Source organism: Nesoenas mayeri (genome assembly GCF_963082525.1).
Source record: "Nesoenas mayeri genome assembly, chromosome: 8".
In the NCBI taxonomy this organism is placed as follows: domain Eukaryota; kingdom Metazoa; phylum Chordata; class Aves; order Columbiformes; family Columbidae; genus Nesoenas; species Nesoenas mayeri.
The window spans coordinates 24,459,867-24,478,136 of NC_137554.1; the positions used below are offsets into that span (position 1 = coordinate 24,459,867).

Here is an 18,270-nt window from a genome sequence, read left to right on the forward strand (position 1 = left end):
TTTGGCTCTTGAGCCGGGGAGGGGAAGGTGTTAAACAGTCTAATTCTAGCGGTAGGGGAGCTGTGGCTGCTCTCGGATACGAGCCCTGTGCTAGTGCTGCGGGGAGGCCTCACTTGGCCCCCTGGAGCAGCGGGCAGGCCTGGCCGGGGCTAGTGAGGACACGTACTGAGAAGGGGAAGGTGAATCCTCCCTGCGCTCCCAAACACCGAAGCTGTGACTTTAGCCCACCAGGTGAAGTTCTACTTCAGTGTGCTGCTACCTGTGGGTGTCCCTGGAGTGTGTTGGCTATTTCAAAATATTTTTTAAAAGCACGGGAGAGGTTAAAGGGGTGGTGGGGTGGCCTGTGCCCCTCTGTGGCCTGTTGGCCACCTGCATTTATTTTCACATGAAATTGTGATTGTGTTGTTAAAAGTGCTTTCTGTTTTATTGTTTTAATGAATACTAAGTGCTCGAAGCAGGCAGTCTTTTATCTTCCTCAGCATTTACTCTTTGTAAGGTGTTTTGTGGTGATTATCAACCTTTTACGTTCTCACTATAAGGTTATATCATGGATTTTCTAGTGTTTGTTTTTAAAGGCTCCAGTTTTCAGTTATGAACTGCTGGGAATCCTGGACTGCTTATAGAAGATGGAGAGATTAGGGTAAAGATAACCAGGAAAGGTAGCACTACTATTTGAAATGTACATCTGTATTTCCTGAAAACTAAAGAGGGTTCTCAAAACCAAAAAAGGCTGAAAGCAGCTCCAATATAGTGTTTAAGAGAATGCTGTCATTACCCAGTACTTCTGGAAGTCTTTTGGTTTCTTTGGTCATTATTTTAATGAATGAATAGTAACTTGTATATGAGTGTGGGACCAATGAAAGACTTGTCACAGTCTCAGATATGCAAAGAATCAGTAAAAATGTGGATTTTAAAATGTGTGGATGGCTGACAAAGACCTCAGACAGTGATGTGACATATTGCCATCTAACAGCTTTTTGGGAGATCTGTGTAATCTGAATTGGCAGTCTGGAGTCCAACAGACAAAGTATGCAAATGAAAATTGATACTTATTTCAGCAACTGAGAGCAAAAGGCCAGGGCCAGAGTGTACTCCATAATGAACTTGGCCCTTCGAGATGGAGACTGAGGTGCACTGGTGAGAAAAGTGCTTGGCTTTTTTGTCTGCTGTGCATCTTTTGGACGGATAAATACACAGCTTGCTGTATGTAACTGTCAAGAGAATTGTCAGTTCTTACAAGCACTACATTAATTAAAATTGAGAGGAGGGATTGGGAAGTATCTGGGCATTTGGACTCTGAATTTTTTAAAAGGAAGGTGAAGTGGTGTGTTCTTAGTGTGTTATGTGCTGTGGTGCAACTGCTACTGCTTAGTAAAACTGGCTCTAGGAAGAGGGGAAATCAGTCTGAAGTTTTGAGGTGAGATTAATTTCTAAATCTTTTGTAGTCTGTATCCTATGCAACTAGCTGTGTAAGAGCAGCTGCAAATGAGCTAGTGAAACAGCAGAGCAGAATAAAAAAATATTTTTTGAGAGCTTCATTTGACCATTTTATGTGTGTGTACATATGTATCTTTAAAAAATATGAAAGCAGACTAACATATGGGTTTTGGAAGTAGAAAGCCCCTACAGTTCTTGCACTTAACTCCAACTAAAATGGCACCCGTTCAGTATTTTGCAACTAGCACAACTTTGCTTTTATTCTGTCTTCTTGAGCTGCCTCTGCAGGGACTCAGACTGCTGCTCCTGCACAACATCCATCCCAGGCAATGTGTTTCTTGAAAGCTGCAGGTAATGTGGCTTGTTTTGACGTTCTGTTGGGAGCAGAGCTGGTTTTGGTGAGCATTGAGAGAGGCAGTTTTGTGTTAAAATTCCTTAACTCTATCCAAGGCCACATCCTATGGCTTTTGCTGTTCCCCTCTGGATGTGGTAGGGGCTGCTGAGGCCTCTGTGGCAGATTGAATTCAAAATAGCTCTGAATTCATGTTTGGACACCAATTTGCTGAATACAAGTAAAAATGAAGCTTTTTTTAAATAAAGTCTACACAGGGGGGGTTCAGATTGGGTATTAGCCCTTCTGGAAAGGGCTGTCGGGCTTTGGAACAGGCTGCCCAGGGCAGTGGTGGAGTCACCATCACTGGAGGTGTTTAAAAGGTGTTTAGACGAGGTTCTTAGGGACACGATTTAGTGCCAGAGTTAGGTTATGGTTGGACCTGATGATCCTGAGGGTCTCTTCCAACTGAAAGGATTCTATGATCCTCAGCGCGGGGGGGAAAAGGCCGGGCCCGGCCCTTCTCGGAGCCTCCGGACACATTCCAGCCGCTCTTGCCCACGACACCCGAGAGCTCGCCCCAACTCTCGCACCGCTGGGCCTCTCCGCGGGCCCCTCTGCTGGCCGGCAGCGCCTCCCGCCCGCCCCCGCCGCGGGGCTGCGGCCCGGCCGGCCCCCGGGAGGCGGCTCTCCCGCCGCGCCGCCCCGGCTTCCTGCGCCGCAGGTGAGGCGGGCTCGCTCCCCACAGCTTCCCGCTTCCGCCCAGGTGAGAGCCGGCGGCCATCGTGCCGCTCCGACCGCCGCCGCCTCCCGCCCGCAGGTACCGCGGGGAGCCCCACGCTCCTAGAGCCGCCGCGGCCCTTCGCCTCAGCAGCGCCCCCAGCGCCGAGGGGAAACCCGCCGCTGGGCCCCGGCCCCGGTGTGGGCGGGACTGTCGGTACTATCGGTACCGCAGGCGGTGAGGGCGGAGAGGTGGCTGGTTGCCGGCCGGGGTGGCCCTGAGGGGCGGTCGCTGCCCTCGACGCCCCGGGAGCCGGCGGGTGTGGCGTCTGCGGCGGGGCGTCTGGCGGGTAGAGCCAGCTCGTTGTGAGGGCTCTTCCGGAGGAGTTTAATCCCTTCTTCAGGTAGTACTGGTGCTTGGGGAGCGGCTGAGGGAGCTGGGGCTGTTCAGCCTGGAGAACAGGAGGCTAAGGGGAGACCTGATCTCTGCAACTGCCTGAAAGGAGGTTGGAGCATGGAGGGTGTTGGTCTCTTCTCCCAAGTAGCAACCGACAGCACAAGAGAAAGTGGCCTCAAGTTGCACCAGGGGAGGTTTAGATTGGATATTACGAAAAAATTCTTCCCAGAAAGGGCTGTCGGGCATTGGAACAGGCTGCCCAGGGCAGTGGTGGAGTCACCATCCCTGGAGGTGTTTAAAAGGCGTTTAGGCGAGGTTCTTAGGAACATGGTTTAGTGCCAGAGTTACGGTATGGTTGGACTCAATGATCCTGAGGGTCTCTTCCAACTGAAAGGATTCTATGTGGCACAGGTGCTTGGGAGAGGCATTTCCCACCAACCCCTCGCTTCCTCAGCGCCTGACCTGTGCCTGAGTGTACACAGGCCCTCCCCATAAAGTGATTTGTTAATCATGTATCCTAGAATTACTATCATAGTAATTCTAGGATTTATTGACTAATTTTACTAGAATGTGGCAGCATTTAGATCTCAGAAACAAGTTTTCCTCCAGCTTTGCGAGAACAGGTTTCTGAGGCCATGTTATTGCTCCATGGAGAATGGCTTCAGCGTGAGCTCACCCTTCTATTAGACACCAGAGAACGCACACTGGCGCTTCCCAGGAGGCTGAAGTCCGCAGGAATTCAGGTTCTGCTTGTTAAAAGTTCGCATGCCTCGAGAGTGAGTAAGACTCCTCTTGATCTGCATGGAGACTGGTAATCACACATGCAGAATGTTCCTTTGGGTGTTTTTGGGTTTTGTTGTTTGTTGGTTTTTTTTCTCTCCTCCTGTTGTGGTCACTAATTGTATGTAACAACAGGGCATGCTCAGTGTGCCCATGGAGTAGTGTTTTGATATTTAACAATATTTAGTGTTGACCTGCTTCACCTGGAGGTGTGTGGTGTATTTGTGTTTAGGCACTCACAGCATTGCTTGGTTGGTTCCTTCTTTGAAGTGCCCAGAGCGGTGTGAGCATGCGCTGTATAGCACTCTTTATAAATACTGCAGCATTTCACAGAGCAGCGGGTTTCGGTGGTTTCATCTGAAAAGTGCATATGTGCTAAGCTTGGTTGGACTGAATGCTTCTGTGTGCTACCAGGATGGAAAACTGAGCATAACGTGTAGGACAGAAAAATGTGTTAGAATAGTGTCGTTTTTTTTCACAGTACGTCGTTGCTTGATGCCAGATGAACTATGTAATTATTGATATCTAAAATTACAGGTGATGCTGTGTTAGGACAATTTAGGATTAAAATCGCACTAACAAGTGTTGTTTTCCCTTTATTTTTGCCTTTATCATATTTTAAGCTGTTTGGGCTTAAATTTTCCAAGTCAGACCTCTCTCTGACAAAGAATGTGACATGTCCTGTGTTGGTCATTCCTGATAATAGGGCCAGGAAAAATTACAATGGCATTAGTGCAGAAAGGTGACTTTGGGTTGGGATGTACCCTTGGCTGTTCCTGTGTCAGACTGCTCAGACTGGCCACAGTAGAAGCCTTTGAAAAATAGCAGTTAGCATTTGTGCGTTAGAGGCTCATGGTGTTTGGTGTCCCAGAAGGTTGGGGAGGGCCTCCCATGAGGCAGAACTTCCCCTGCAGATGTGACTTGTGGAAGGACACAGGTTGTCAGAGGCCAAGTTGAGGGATGTAGGGCAGAAGCAGTTGTTGGATGAGTGGGGAGAAATGGGAAGAAGAATCTCTGTTGGCTAAACTGTGTCCTCCTCCAGACCCCAGGAGGGAAACCCTTCTTTTTGTCTTTTAGCAGTGCTCTGTGGAGGGCAGGTGTTTGTCAAGGCTGCTGCTGGGGTGTCATGTTCCCTTCTGGCTCCAGGGCTGAGCGCCCCTTGTCCCTATGCCAATGGCAGGTGTCTGGCCTGGGCTGATGGCAATGGAAGACTTAAACCTTTCAGCTCTTCTGATGACCTCTGCTGGCACCAGCATGGGGGAATTCATTTTTTCTTAGGCTGCTTTTGAAGAAGATCCAAGTCTTGGGATTTTGTACAAAACCTTATGAAACTTTCCTGCTCCCTATGATGTGTTCAGCTCTCAAAAGTGAAGACAGTAAAAACCCAGCTCCATGCTATGCTGGAGTGTGGAGGTTTTTTTTCTCTCTGAAATTCATTTTTTTTCTTGATGATTTTACAGTGATATTGAGATTTGTAACATACATTTAGAACTGAGGTTTGCAGTTTTGTCTACCAGTAAGATAAGTGGCTGTAGAAATCAGAGAATGTAGCTAAGGAAGCTGAGTGGGTGAACTGGTTTAAACGAGACAAACACTAGTGTGTTGAATCACTCTTAAAAATTATTGCCTAGGAAGGGACATCCTAATTTAGCAACTGTCTGTTGGCACCCTGCTCGGGCCTAGCATAGGTTTTTGGAAATTGTTTAAGGATAAACTGTTTGGCCCCCCAGATATAAACAGCTTAATAGTATATGGAGTTGTGTGTTTCTTTGGTGTCCAAAAGCCAGACTTAGAGACCTGTCCTCAATTATATATTATTTGAAGACTTTGAATTATGTTCTCAGGGATCCCCTCACACCAGAAGGAGGTGTTTACTTTAAAATATAACACACTTCTTCCACTCCCCCCACCCCCCAACTTTCTGTGAAAGAACAGAGAACAAAGAAATACTGAGGGTGGTTTTAATATATTGCACACACACACAAAAAAAAAAAAGATAAACCATTGCAAACTGGCTGGGGGCCGCTTTTGATCATGAGGAATCCCAGAGTGCTGTGTGAACTCAAACTGTGACACACCTGAGGTCCACTGTGGCATCCCCTGGCACGGAGGGGTCTGCAGTGGCTCTCAGCAACACTTTGCAGCAGCTCAAGCAGGAAGGTGGAACTTTCTTTAATCTTTTTTTTCCTCCTCTCTTTTACACCTTTTTCTCATGGGGACTCCGGTGCATTTGTTGGAGCCCAGATCTCTCACCTGCATTTTCCTGCTTCAATTTTTCTTCCTTGGATCTGTACCCGTCATCATAATTGCTATTGTTACACCCACTGTAATGGAAAAAAAGATTAATCTTGGAGACTGTTGGCGCGGCACTTTGAGGCTGTTTTTTGAGTGACGCAGGCTGTTTCTTGTGGTGTGGTTTGCCAGTGCAGCTGAGCTGCAGCCGCCAGTGCTGCAAGGTGCGGTTCTGCTTCCCCGGCACGTCCGGGCCCCCTCCCGCGTGCCAGCGCTGGCAGTCGAGAGCTAACTGGGCAGAAAGCTCACTCTACCAAAATGGGAAGGGTTGTGTTTAGGTTTTTTTTTTTCTGCGTGTTTAGCTCCCCGTTCCAGCTCACTATGGGATCAGATGAATGAGTGCAGGCGCAGATGGAAGGGGAAGAACAAAATGCATCAAAGAGGGCTGGAGGGCTGGACCAGCCTCTTGGCTTCAGCTATTAGATGGGGATGGTGTTGTCAAGTTGGCATTATTTCCTGCCATGCTGGATTTCTTTTCTGGGTTTAATCTTTTTTTTCACCCTGCTGCTGGTTTAAAGGTGTTTCAAGCCACTTTTCCTCATAGGAGTTATTTTGCATCCCTTTCTGATGTTGTTTCTCTTGCTTTAAGGTGCCTTTTTTTTTTTCTTTTGATTGCTACTGTGAGGTAGAGAAACAGATGAGGATAGTGAATGGAGGGAAGTTAAATTGGGAAGAAAGAACATATTTCCATATTATTTGTCCTGTTTTTTAAGATTCATGCAATATTTTTAGTCGAGGAGGTTTAGTTTTGTCTTTTTTGTTTAAATGAAGACCCAGGAATGTATAAGGAAATGGTATTTTCATCTGTTTTTCAGGCTCAGATCTCAGCACAGAATCAAAGGCTGCTGTGCTCTTAGAAGTGTTTTATTTCGAAGGGAAAAGAAAATAAAGCTGCAGCACTTAGCAAAGTTCAGATGCATTCCTGAAAATCTTTTAGGGGTTGCATGGGTTTGCTGCTTCAACTCTTGCTATGAGTTTGATTTAAAATGACCTCCTAAATCTGTTAACAGCCTTGCAAAGCGACTCATTTTGCTTGGCTCTGGGTGGAAACCACGCAAACCTGCCGAGCTCTGCAGGAATTCCTCAATGAGCCAAAGCTGCTCAGATAGGCAAAGGGTGCATAAATCTGAAATGGTGGTTTGTGACACACCTCCACTTTTTCTTTTCATTAGGTAAATCAGCTTAATTTGACTCTTCAGGAGAAGAGAAGCTATTTTAATATCTTGTTAAATGCAACAGCGTCCTCCCAGAACTCAAGGCATCTTCAGTGTGAGCACAGACAACATCAGAGGCAGAGTAGAAGGGATCAGAGGTCCTGCAATTACACTGTTATATACTGGATAGAGTTAAAATTATGCTATTAAATGCTGACTTCTTTTTAGAGGAGCTTGTGCTAAGTGAAGAAATCTTATTTCTCATGTATGTTTTGGTATAACTGCCTTGATAGTTTTCAGAATGACAGGCTCCACATCAACATAATAACATGGAAGTAAGGGTACAGATTTATCATCGCTGCTAATTGCAAGTCTGTTGTTTTTATGCTGCCATGAACCTCACCCTCAGCTGGAGACCTGCTCTGTTTGGCACTGTAGAGGAGTGTGATGAAGGATATTCTGTTCCTTCAAAGCTTGGCATGTACATAATAAAGAGAAAGGCAAGCTCACGTAGAAGACAATGAGCTTCTTTCACCTGTTCAGCACAGGGGCTGCAATTAGAACTGACCTCCCTTAGGAACGTGTGGGACTAGGGATTGATTTGGCCAATATTGGGCCTCTGTGCTGTCTTCTGAGTGGAGGGAACTTCATTGTTTTATAGAGAGATGCAAGGTTTCACCTATATTGCCACGCAGCAGGGCTGAGCTGTCACAATAAGAATACTGTCTACAAATAATTAATTGGGTGGAAGGTATCTTCTAAATAGTAGGATGATTTTAACTGTTATGTGTATTTGAAAATATTGCAACTTTAATGTCCATATTCAAAATAATTTAGTTGAGCGTACCTGTCTTGCAGTTTTCTTGGCCAGTGTTTGATTTTATAACCTGCATTTTCACTCATATTTTGAAAGAGTTCATATTCTTTCCTATGTGTGAAAGGAAAAGCACACGGAACAAGGAAAGATTTTGGATGTGCTGAGGCTGCAGTGCAACTTGTTATATTGTTGAATGTTTGAGGTGAAAACCGGTGGTAGTAGTATTTTTGTATTGAATTTGTTATAGTTAGCTTAGTGTTTTATTATTATGTGCATTGACTGTGCATCTGTTAGCATTCTGCTCAGATACATAACTTATTAATTCGATATTTTTTTTTAAACCTCATCCAGGTTATTCTAGACTAAATCCAAAAAGACCCTTCAATATGCCTGAAAATCCTGCTGCAGGTATGTAGTTTTAATGTGATGACTTTTATTAAGCGGTGAGAAATGAAGCTACATTCCTCACATGTACTACTTTGTGGTGCAGATAAACAGCAGGTGCTGCAGATCCTTGATCGTCTGCAAGCAAAACTTCGTGAGAAAAGAGATTCCCAACATAACGAAAACCTGACTGTTTTGCGTAACACACTCAGGAGCCCTTTGTTTAACCAGATACTGACCCTCCAGCAATCCATCAAGCAACTGAAGGAACAGGTGAGTGTAAAAGTGGTGCAGTGATAATTATAGTGAACTTGGAACTTGAAGCAGGGTGTGTAGGTGTGTGTTAATGAGGGCGCTGTCATTAATAAGCTGTAACTTGGTATGAATGAATGTTGCCTCTTTTTTCAGTCAAGCTAGTATCTCCACAGTCACTGCTGGAAGGAGAAGTGGCTTTGCAATGAACTGGTCATGGGGCGATGTGCTTTGAAAGGGATGCAGAAGAGGCGGTTAAGAATCACATCAGTTATAAAAAAAGCATCTGCAAAAGACATCAGCTCTAGTACTTTGAGTTCTGAACAGAGCTGGAACTGGGATCTTTTGTTTTTCACAGAAGTTAAATACTGTTTATCAGCTAACTGGCAACATCTTTTCTCCTTAAAAGACATCATCACTTAGTTCCTGCTGACTTGTACAAGAATGGTTAACCTGTTTGGGGAAATAACATCTAGAAAACCACCTCTGAAGATTTGCCAAGCTCTGATACAGACCTACGCAGGCTAACTTTAAAATGACTTGGCTTCAGTGGTGGAAGGAACTTGTGTGGATTCGTTTATAACACCAACTGACACATAGAACTTGTGGACATGGGCATCAGTGACAGATCTGCATGAACGGTTCTCACCATCACTGTTACTTTGCTGTTACTGCACCTGCCCAGCTGCAGATGTGGTGGGGTGGGTGTCAGGGGGACGAGGCCACCTTGCTACCATCGCCACGTGTTCCTGCATGGGTGACGTTGTAGTGGCTGGTACCATACGTTCTCCCTTCTCCCCGTGTTTGCCAAATGCTATACCTGTTCCTGGTCCTTCCTTCCAAAGCTTGGCTGCATGTCTGCAAGCTATTAAAAAATGTATGAAAATGCAAAAATATCTAAGATTGTGCTGTGTGACTGTGACATAGTGACAGAATGCTCACAATTATCGTAACTAGAATTTTATTTTTACTTAAAATTCTTTTTGAGTATGTTCCTCATGAGCAGTTTCATTCAGCATGGGATTTTCAGTTTACTATGTCACCCTGGGAATATTTCTGCATTTCTACATTATCTCTATTATTGAACTGTGAGTTCTAGCAATGATGGCATGTTCAATGGTAGTTTGTTCCCTAGGCCCTCTCTGGGGAGGCGATAATACAGGCCAGGCCTTTGGCTCCTGAGTGACTCTTAAAAAATTTGGACTCTCGTGCCAAAATTGTCTAGGTTTGCCTGACAGTTGCAACAGTACTCAAGGGCCTCTTTAATGTTCGGTGCTTTTGCATGTGCTGTTTCTGGAATATCAGGGTGAAAAGAGGATAATGGGCACAGGCAGGGAAGAAGAATGAAAGAAGTGGAGAGAATGAGTGGAGTAGAAACACAGCTGAAACATTCAGCAAACTTTTCCTTCTGAAAAATAATTTAAACTTGATATGATGGCTTGGGTTTAGATTATATATTAACATTGCCCAATTTATATAAGTGAGTATGTTTGTGTGAATAGGCATATATGAGCATGTGCATGGTTGCTGCTTTGGCAGTCTTCACATAAGATGATGTAAGTGGAACTATCTTCTTTGGTTTTAATAGTTTTTCTACATCTTTATTCAACAGCTCAATTATATGCCTCCAGACCGTTCAGTAGATTTTGATTTTACTAAGAGAGGGCTACTAGTGTTTGCTGACAAATCCATTGCTGCTGGGAGCGTGCGTACACCTTGCAGCTCACCTGAACCCAAAGCATCCACCTTTCCTCCAAACCTGGGAGTTAATGAATTTAATGCAATCATCCAACAGATGGCAAAGGTAAGGCTCTTGGGTTTAGTGACCAAAACTTGTTTTCCTTCAATGTCACACTTTTTCTTGCATTCTTTTGGAGTACATTTTCAAATGTGTTCTTTTGCTGTGTGTCTGGGAGTGTAGTTCTGAGGATAATTTTTCCCTGTGAAAGATAAGGCCAGCAATGGAAAGTGGTTTGGGTTTTTTATTTTTTTCTTTGCCTTTTTTTTGTCTTTCTACCAAACTCACTAATGTAGGAAAATGTCAGTTGCCAGAAAACTTTTTTGGTATTTGAAGACACTTAATTGAAAATCAACACTTTCTGCAGAAACTTGTTTTGATGGAGAGACTTGTTTTATCAAGTTCATTTTAAATTGGAAATGTACCAGCTTTGTTAATATATGAACAGCACAAATGATTAAAAGAACTGGCATGTAAATATTTTATTTAACTCTTAATTTAGTATGTCTTAACTTTGCCAGACAGATGCTGATTTCATTAACATGGGATGTAGCATGTACCAGATGCTTATGGAAGTTGTACAGGTGCAGACATCCACCCATGTGGGATTGGCATTTATAACATAAATGTATTGTTCCGTGTTACTTTGAACCATTAATTTAATTGGTTAGTCATGCCTTTCTATATTAAGTAACTGTTGCTAATTGACTACCTTAATGTAGCTGTAATATTTTGAGCATAACTCTTCTCATTAGTGTGTCATTAACTCATCAGATAAAAGACTCAGCAGTAAAGACTGCACATTATTTTGGATAAAACAGCTGTGATAGCAGTGCATTCTCTAAGTAATATTTCTCAGTAAACAACCCCTGAAATATTGTATTAGAACTGAAAAACAGGCGGCTGCAAAAGTAAACTTGAAGTGTGAAGTTGCAGGGAGGGGAAGGAAATTAATTTATTTATTTAAGAGCTGCTGTCTTTTGAACATGCACCTAAAAATCAGCATTTAAAGCAAGGGGAGCCAAAAGACAAGTAATTTAGTTTAGCTATGCAGCATTTCCAGAAATCTCAAGCATATTGCTCTAGACAGCACTTCGTTCATAGTTTTCATCCAGTTTGGAATTCATCTTGTAATGTGAATGAAGTGTGAAAGCGGCTCTTAAATTCCCTGAGGGTTCAGAACCTCAGAGTGCTTGCATATACAATACTCTGCTATATTAAAAATAATAAATGGAGGAGCTTTTATAGATATAACATTCAGTATTTTACCTTTGTTTAGTCTTAAGAGGAGAATAATTCTCCCAGTGTTCATAAATTTTAAACTAGCTCATTCTATTGCATTAACAATTAGTAAATAATTTTTTTCCCTGTTTTATTAGGGGAGACAAATAGAAACAATAAAGATTGAAAAGCCTTCTGTTGGAGGTCTTGGATTTAGTGTGGTTGCCCTTAAAAATCCCAGCTTGGGAGAAGTTGGTATCTTTGTCAAGGAAGTCCAGCCAGGGAGCATAGCTGACAGGTGAGATCTTTATAATTTTATTGGAAAATTGCAGTATTTCCATGAAGGGAATAGTTAACGACTTTCACATTGAAAACTCTGTAAGACTAACATGTTTGTCTGGGTTATCTGGTGGCATATTTTGTTGGTGGTATCTTGAATTCTGGCTTTGCAACTCAATGAACTTGTGTTTTGAGGATCAGATTTTCAGATGAGTTTTAAATATCCAAGCAATTCATAAATGGAATTTCCAGAAATCGTGACTCACTTAAGAGAATCTTGAGTACTGATTAAAAAACAAAAGAAAACTCAGAAAAGAATACAAGGGAAATAAAAACTAGCCACCCTTTTAATTTTGATGTATTGTGTCCCTGAAAGATTCCCTCCCTTGTTTCTTTATGTGCTTATGACAATGCCCTATTTATAGCTGGTTTTACTGTTTGTTTCCTGTGCAAATTTAGATCCAGTCCTCCCAACAGATCCCTGCACAGATGTCATCATAGAATCGGGGCTTCAGGCGGTTTCTTCCTGTATTGTCTGTGGGTTTTCACCCAACAACAAAAGGCAGAGCAATCCTTTAAAAAAAATGTGATTGTAAAACCACAAGAGTTGGCATGAGACAAACACAGTGCTTGGAATTATGTTTCAAGAAAATGTGTCTAGATTTCAAGGCACTGGTGTCACTTTTTCAATAACACATGTCAGGAAGTGCCAACACAGGATGACAAAGAGCGGGGAGAGGTTGGAATGATAATGGCTATGGGCCCGCAGAGAACACACCAGAAAACACTTAAAGAAAAGCATATTAGGCTCTTTCAAAGTGGAGACAGATGGACTGATCCGGATGTCAGAGGAGGGCAAATATCTCACTTTAGCATTCAATGACCTGCTGCTCACTTTCTTTGATGAGAGAACCGAAAATATGGTTAGCGCTCGAAGAAAGTGATTTCTGGGAAACATCTTAAACATCACATGCTCAAAAAGGAAGTTTAAAATGCGTTAGTGAGGATGTGCAGTTACATTGTTTTGGAGTTCTTATAAATTTCCCCAGCATGCTTCCCATTTTGCTGCTGAGACAAGATCTCCTGGAGACTTTTTTGGATTCCTACAGAGCTTTGAAGGCAGCGTCTGTCTAAGTAACAGTTTGGTCTCGTGCTCAGAATGAATATTTAACAAAGGAGATGAGTGATGTGTTCTCTCTTGTCACAAACCTAAATTCATCACTAGGGTGAATTAACTGTGGAATTTATATTATCTTAAGGTGTAAGTTGAGCTGTGTGTTGCTTGAAGAAAGTTTGATGTCTGAAGTTTGATACTGTACATTTTGAGTAAGATACAAAGATGCAGCTCATGGGTCTTTTGATTAAATAATGATACAAAACAGTATCATAGCTTGTTTTGTGGGTACTTGGAGATGGTATCATGTAGTGCTAAACATAATGAAGAATAGTTCCGAGTTCATTGTGGAACTACAAAAATGATTTTTTTCTGGCCTGTATTTCAATGTCATCATGAAAGGATGAGGGCATTTCATTGAATTTTGAATAGAAGCAAAGGGGAAAAAAGAATTTCTGTACCATGATAAAGTTGGAACAAAGTATGTCTGGGCAGTTCAGTACAGTGTGGGTTGCGTGTGGTTTGTATGTTGATGAACACAGCCTAATAAGCAGATTTTTGTTTTTGTATATATATATTTAACTTTGTGTGACTGTGTATTTTGCATGTTGATATTTAAATTACACAAGTGTGTTGTGAAGTCACTGTGCTGCATTTTAAAATGTCTTTTAATGTTTTGTTAAGGGATCAAAGACTAAAGGAAAATGACCACATACTGGCCATTAATTGCACCCCATTGGATCAGAACATTTCCCATCAGCACGCTATTGCCCTCCTCCAGCAGTCCACAGGATCCCTACATCTGGTTGTTGCTAGGGAGCCAGTGCAAGGAAACAGCAGAACTTCGGCCATCTCATTAAGTGATATAAATCCACCTGAGACTGTGAGTTCTTGTAATACTGTCAAAATCAGATTTGAACTATGCTGGGTATTTTTTTTTGGTGGTTGTGTTTGTGTTAGCAAGCTTTACATAGATGGATTTTTTTCTTTAATCAGATTTTATGTGATGACATTTCATTTAGACTGGTCATGCAGTAAGGCTTCTGTTGCAAAGCTGCATGGAGTTGTTATAAAATAGAACCCATGTTTTTAGAGGATAGCAGAAGCTTTAGTAGATCAGCGTATTCTTAGCAGCGGGATCTGTTCAGCATAGGCTGGGTAAACTATTTAACAAATATACCCAGCTAAAACCTACTTGTGCTCAGCAATTAAAGGTGCTCTGATTACATCTTAAGGGTGCAAACATTAACCAATTGTGAGCACTGCCTGAAATATCCTAACCAATTTAAGCTTAAACCACTCAAAACAAAAAGCCTTGTCTTTTGTTTTAAAAACAAACAAGAAGGATCTGTTAAAGAACCTCTCAATCCCTGAGGGATCCCTCAGTAGTTCTTTTTTTTTTTTTTAAATCTGTGAATTTCATTGGTTGTGAACCCTTTTGTTTTCTTGAACAAGGAGAGGTTGTCACTGGGATGTGAAATAAGTTAGGGCTGAACTTCATCTGTCTTCAAACCATATGGTCCAGGTGGCTTCACTGAATTTGGTTGCATCGCACACCTAAATCCAGGGTTTGCTATATTGCAATGTGAATTTATTACACTAGTATGTCTTGATGAAAATCTGGTTAAGAGCAGTGCTTTGCCTTATTCGCAGTAATTATTTCCCGCATGATTATTACAGAGCTAGTGAAATCTGAAGGTTTTAGTGGATAATCAATATTGTTTATTGCACTGAAAATTTTAAAGAATTAAACTTTAACTGCTTTTTCATTGAAAGATCTGCACTGAACAGACTAACAAAATAAAATACAAATATATATCTCTACAGGGGGTCTTTAAACTTCTTTTATGATATTTAACTGGCTTTGGCAAAGATTTTCAGTATGCTAATAAATCCTTTATTCACAGAAGACTTAAATCTGCCTACTTTGCTCCATTTTGGTTTCTATGAGATATTAATCTGACGGAAACATTGGCTGAGTTTGGGTTGCTTAACAGCTTTGTTATTTTCAGATTGTCTTGTAGAACATAAGGTCATGGTACAATGGAGCTTAGAAACATGCTTCCAATTCAGTATGGCAAAATATTGTACTGCTCTATTAATTCAGCATGTACTGGTGGTGTTTAGAGTATGTAAGTGAAATAACAGAAATAAGAAGTTGGGCAATGCTAAGTGGAAACTGGGCCAGTGCGAGCTCCTTGCCTCTCTTTTGCTCTGTTGTTTGCAGTATTCTTGATTTATGAAAAACTAAAAGGGTAGTTTTCATTTTGGCAAGAAAACCTGAAAATTGCTTTTTCTTAGTCAAGCTTTTCCCTAGTATCCTGTTATCCTGAAAGCAAAGGACAGAATATATGTTTAAAAACAGATGAGAAATCCCACTGCGTGTTTATAAGGAAATGAAGCTGACTGAACAAAATCTAACAGATCTCCAGCATGTCGAGTAGAGAGAGAAAATTGCTCTGATTAATGCTTGCCATTCCTGGTACTTGTGAAAGTGAGAAACATTAATGATCGACTGAAATTAAAATCTCCTGGTTTTATTAATTGCAGATTCACTGGGGCCACGTTGAAGACGTTGAGCTGATTAACGACGGTTCAGGATTAGGCTTTGGAATTGTAGGAGGAAAGTCGAGTGGAGTAGTTGTAAGAACAATTGTTCCTGGGGGATTAGCAGATCGGGTAATTTGTTATATTATGTCACTTCTTGTCTGATTGTAAGGTATAATTAAATGGTTTTGACAGTCTTAAAATAAACTAATACACTTAAACAAAAGGAAGCTGATAGCATCAAAGTCTGAATGCCAACATATACTTTATAAATAAATATGTTGAAGGTGTGATTGAGAAAAAAGTCAGCACCTGATATGAATTAAGTTGTTTCTCAGACATGCTTTGGCTTTTATAACATTGTTGAACATGCAGAAATTCTGAAAAGCTGTCTAACCTTCACATGTTTTCAGTATTTTTGATATTTTTAGCCTTTGGTCAGTCTCGAAGGACAAATACTCATAGTGGGTTTGCACATCCCTGTGGAATTGGGCACATTTGGCAACATCTATAAGGGCACACTGTCCAAATGAATTGTCAGGCAGGAGAATCTGCCGCATTGAAGTAATTTCAAAATCCAGTTTATAGACTGAAGATGTCCTGGTTTTAGTGGATTTCATTTTAAGGGGGTTTTGGTCTGTACCTTGCTGTCTGACCGGTTTTAGGAGGCACTTAGAACTGGTGCCAAGCCTTTGGAAGTTACTAATATGCTTTGAAGTTGCACAGGTACAGTGTGCAGCCTTTGACTGCTAATCTTTAAAGACTCAGTGCTAAGTGTTGCTACCTTTCAGGAGTAGAATATGTGCAGTAGCAAACCAGATTTGGAATTTTAATGTGAATTTGGCCATGACAAGTCACAATATTTGAGGTCTGGAACCTGTATGAGCAATATCTGGTGACATACGAAGGAGAGAGGCCAAGGCACTTCCTCTAGTATAGGATGGAAATGAAGACTGGAAATTTGGGGAGCTTTACTGGAAAATGTTGGCTTTTGCTTGACTGCCTCCCTCCAAACCTGTCATGTATAAATGAGTATTTTTTAATTATTGTGTAACACCTGTTTTGCTGTAAGGAATAAAGTGTTTTGGCTACAAATGAGGCATGTAAGTTAAGAACTTGCCACATCATTCTCAACTGAATGAGACATCATTAAGAACATGTGAAATAATGAGCACATATACATGTTAAAATTGGATGAGTTTGTAAATGAGCTTGAGTTAGTCCTGGGAATAACTCTGCTATGATCGCTCTATAAATCAAAGCCCCTAAGGTGGTGGAGCTATGCTGATCAATACCAGCTGAGGATTTGGTTCTATGAATGCTTGCTTATAATAGAAATGATGATGTAGGTCATGAATCATAATTATGTAAAAAAAAAAAAAGGCTTGTGTGGAGTCTCGTTTCCTTCAGTGGATTTACTCCCTGGAGTTGGAGCTCATCATATGAGCAAATAACTGCCAGGTTAATATAGAAGCATTAGGAAAAACTCTAAGCTTAAAGTCCTAAATCGAAATGCTGTGCTTTTTATTCTAACCCCTGTCTGATGAGTATTCTCTGTAACAACAATACATTACAACCTGTGAGATTATAAAACATTGTTGTCATCTGTGTTCTAAATGAAGAAAGGAACCCATTTCTTAGGAATGGTGCTATTCAACCTGTGTATCTTACTCAGTTTTGCAAATGTTGGTTTACCACTGTTAACTACTGTGGAAAAAACAGACATAATTGTGCAAATGCTCTCTTGAATTATTATTTGTAAATTTTATGGTGTTTTCTTGCACTGGTTGTCATGGCCATGAACATGTCTGTACACAGTCTCAGTTTTGTAATGGAAAAGGTGTTTTATGTATAGATTGGAAAACAATTTTGCAGTTTTGTTTGTTTGAAGGATGGGAGGCTCCAGACAGGAGATCACATCTTACAGATCGGAGGCACCAATGTGCAAGGAATGACCAGCGAACAAGTTGCCCAAGTGCTGAGGAACTGTGGGAACTCTGTGAGGATGATTGTTGCAAGAGATCCCAAGTGTGAAATTACGGAGACTCCACCAGCTCCTGTAAGCTGGCCAGTCAGCACATTACCTTCCTTTCAAAATGGAAATGTAAGTATCTACTATTTACTTCTGACATTTTAAAGTGTATTTGTGGTTTGCAATCAGAAAAGAGAAGAACAGAGTGTTCTGGAGACCTAAAGCTGCTTCTCTTTTGAATTTCCAGGTATCACATGCATGTATTTAAGTGGTCATTATTATATCTCTCCCTTCTATAATTTCTTCCTTTTTCCTGTGTTTTATTAATACCTATAATCTTAGGATCGGAATGACCAGCTTTACAGAATTTATTTCAGAGCGGGTAATTTAATTACCAGGACCATAAACATTATTGATAAATGGTACTTTTAGTTCTCCTTCTTAGCTCATGAAATTTTTTGCTAATCAATCATTTGTAAGTGGATTTAGAACTTGAATGTGTATTTCCCTAGTCTGAAATCCAGAGCCACCGTGGCTGCACCAGAGTTATTCAGCACAATCATCTTTCTTATGAAACATAAGTGTAATGTTTTCATAGTCTACGCTACTGTCTGTGATAGGAAATATATCTAAAAATTTTGAAACTTGTTTTAGCAAATCTTATCATGGTCACATCAAAGTCTCTTGTTTTTGAAGTCATTCTTTTCAGTTTTGAGTAATTAAAATCAACAAATGCTACACTAAGTGTACAGTAGGTCTCGAAACATAAACAAAGCTGTGCTTGTGTACCATCTGCTACTACTGCGCTGCTTAGAGTTAGGTGGAGAATCTGAGT

General features: G+C 41.4%; 1 protein-coding gene across 1 annotated transcript in view; it reads left to right on the top strand.

Annotated features, from left to right (window-relative positions):
- Window positions 1-113: 113 nt before the first annotated feature.
- The window catches only part of PATJ (PATJ crumbs cell polarity complex component), a gene marked incomplete at its 3' end in the record, with an annotated part of 146,559 nt that continues 128,402 nt past the window's right edge, over window positions 114-18,270 (top strand). The window contains exons 1-8 of the mRNA XM_080348732.1: window positions 114-231; window positions 8,280-8,336; window positions 8,419-8,585; window positions 10,177-10,368; window positions 11,682-11,821; window positions 13,601-13,799; window positions 15,467-15,595; window positions 17,355-17,567. Of these exons, the coding sequence (XP_080204858.1) occupies window positions 8,315-8,336; window positions 8,419-8,585; window positions 10,177-10,368; window positions 11,682-11,821; window positions 13,601-13,799; window positions 15,467-15,595; window positions 17,355-17,567 (1,062 nt within the window). The 5' untranslated portion in view covers window positions 114-231; window positions 8,280-8,314. The remainder of the gene's footprint in view (window positions 232-8,279; window positions 8,337-8,418; window positions 8,586-10,176; window positions 10,369-11,681; window positions 11,822-13,600; window positions 13,800-15,466; window positions 15,596-17,354; window positions 17,568-18,270) is intronic.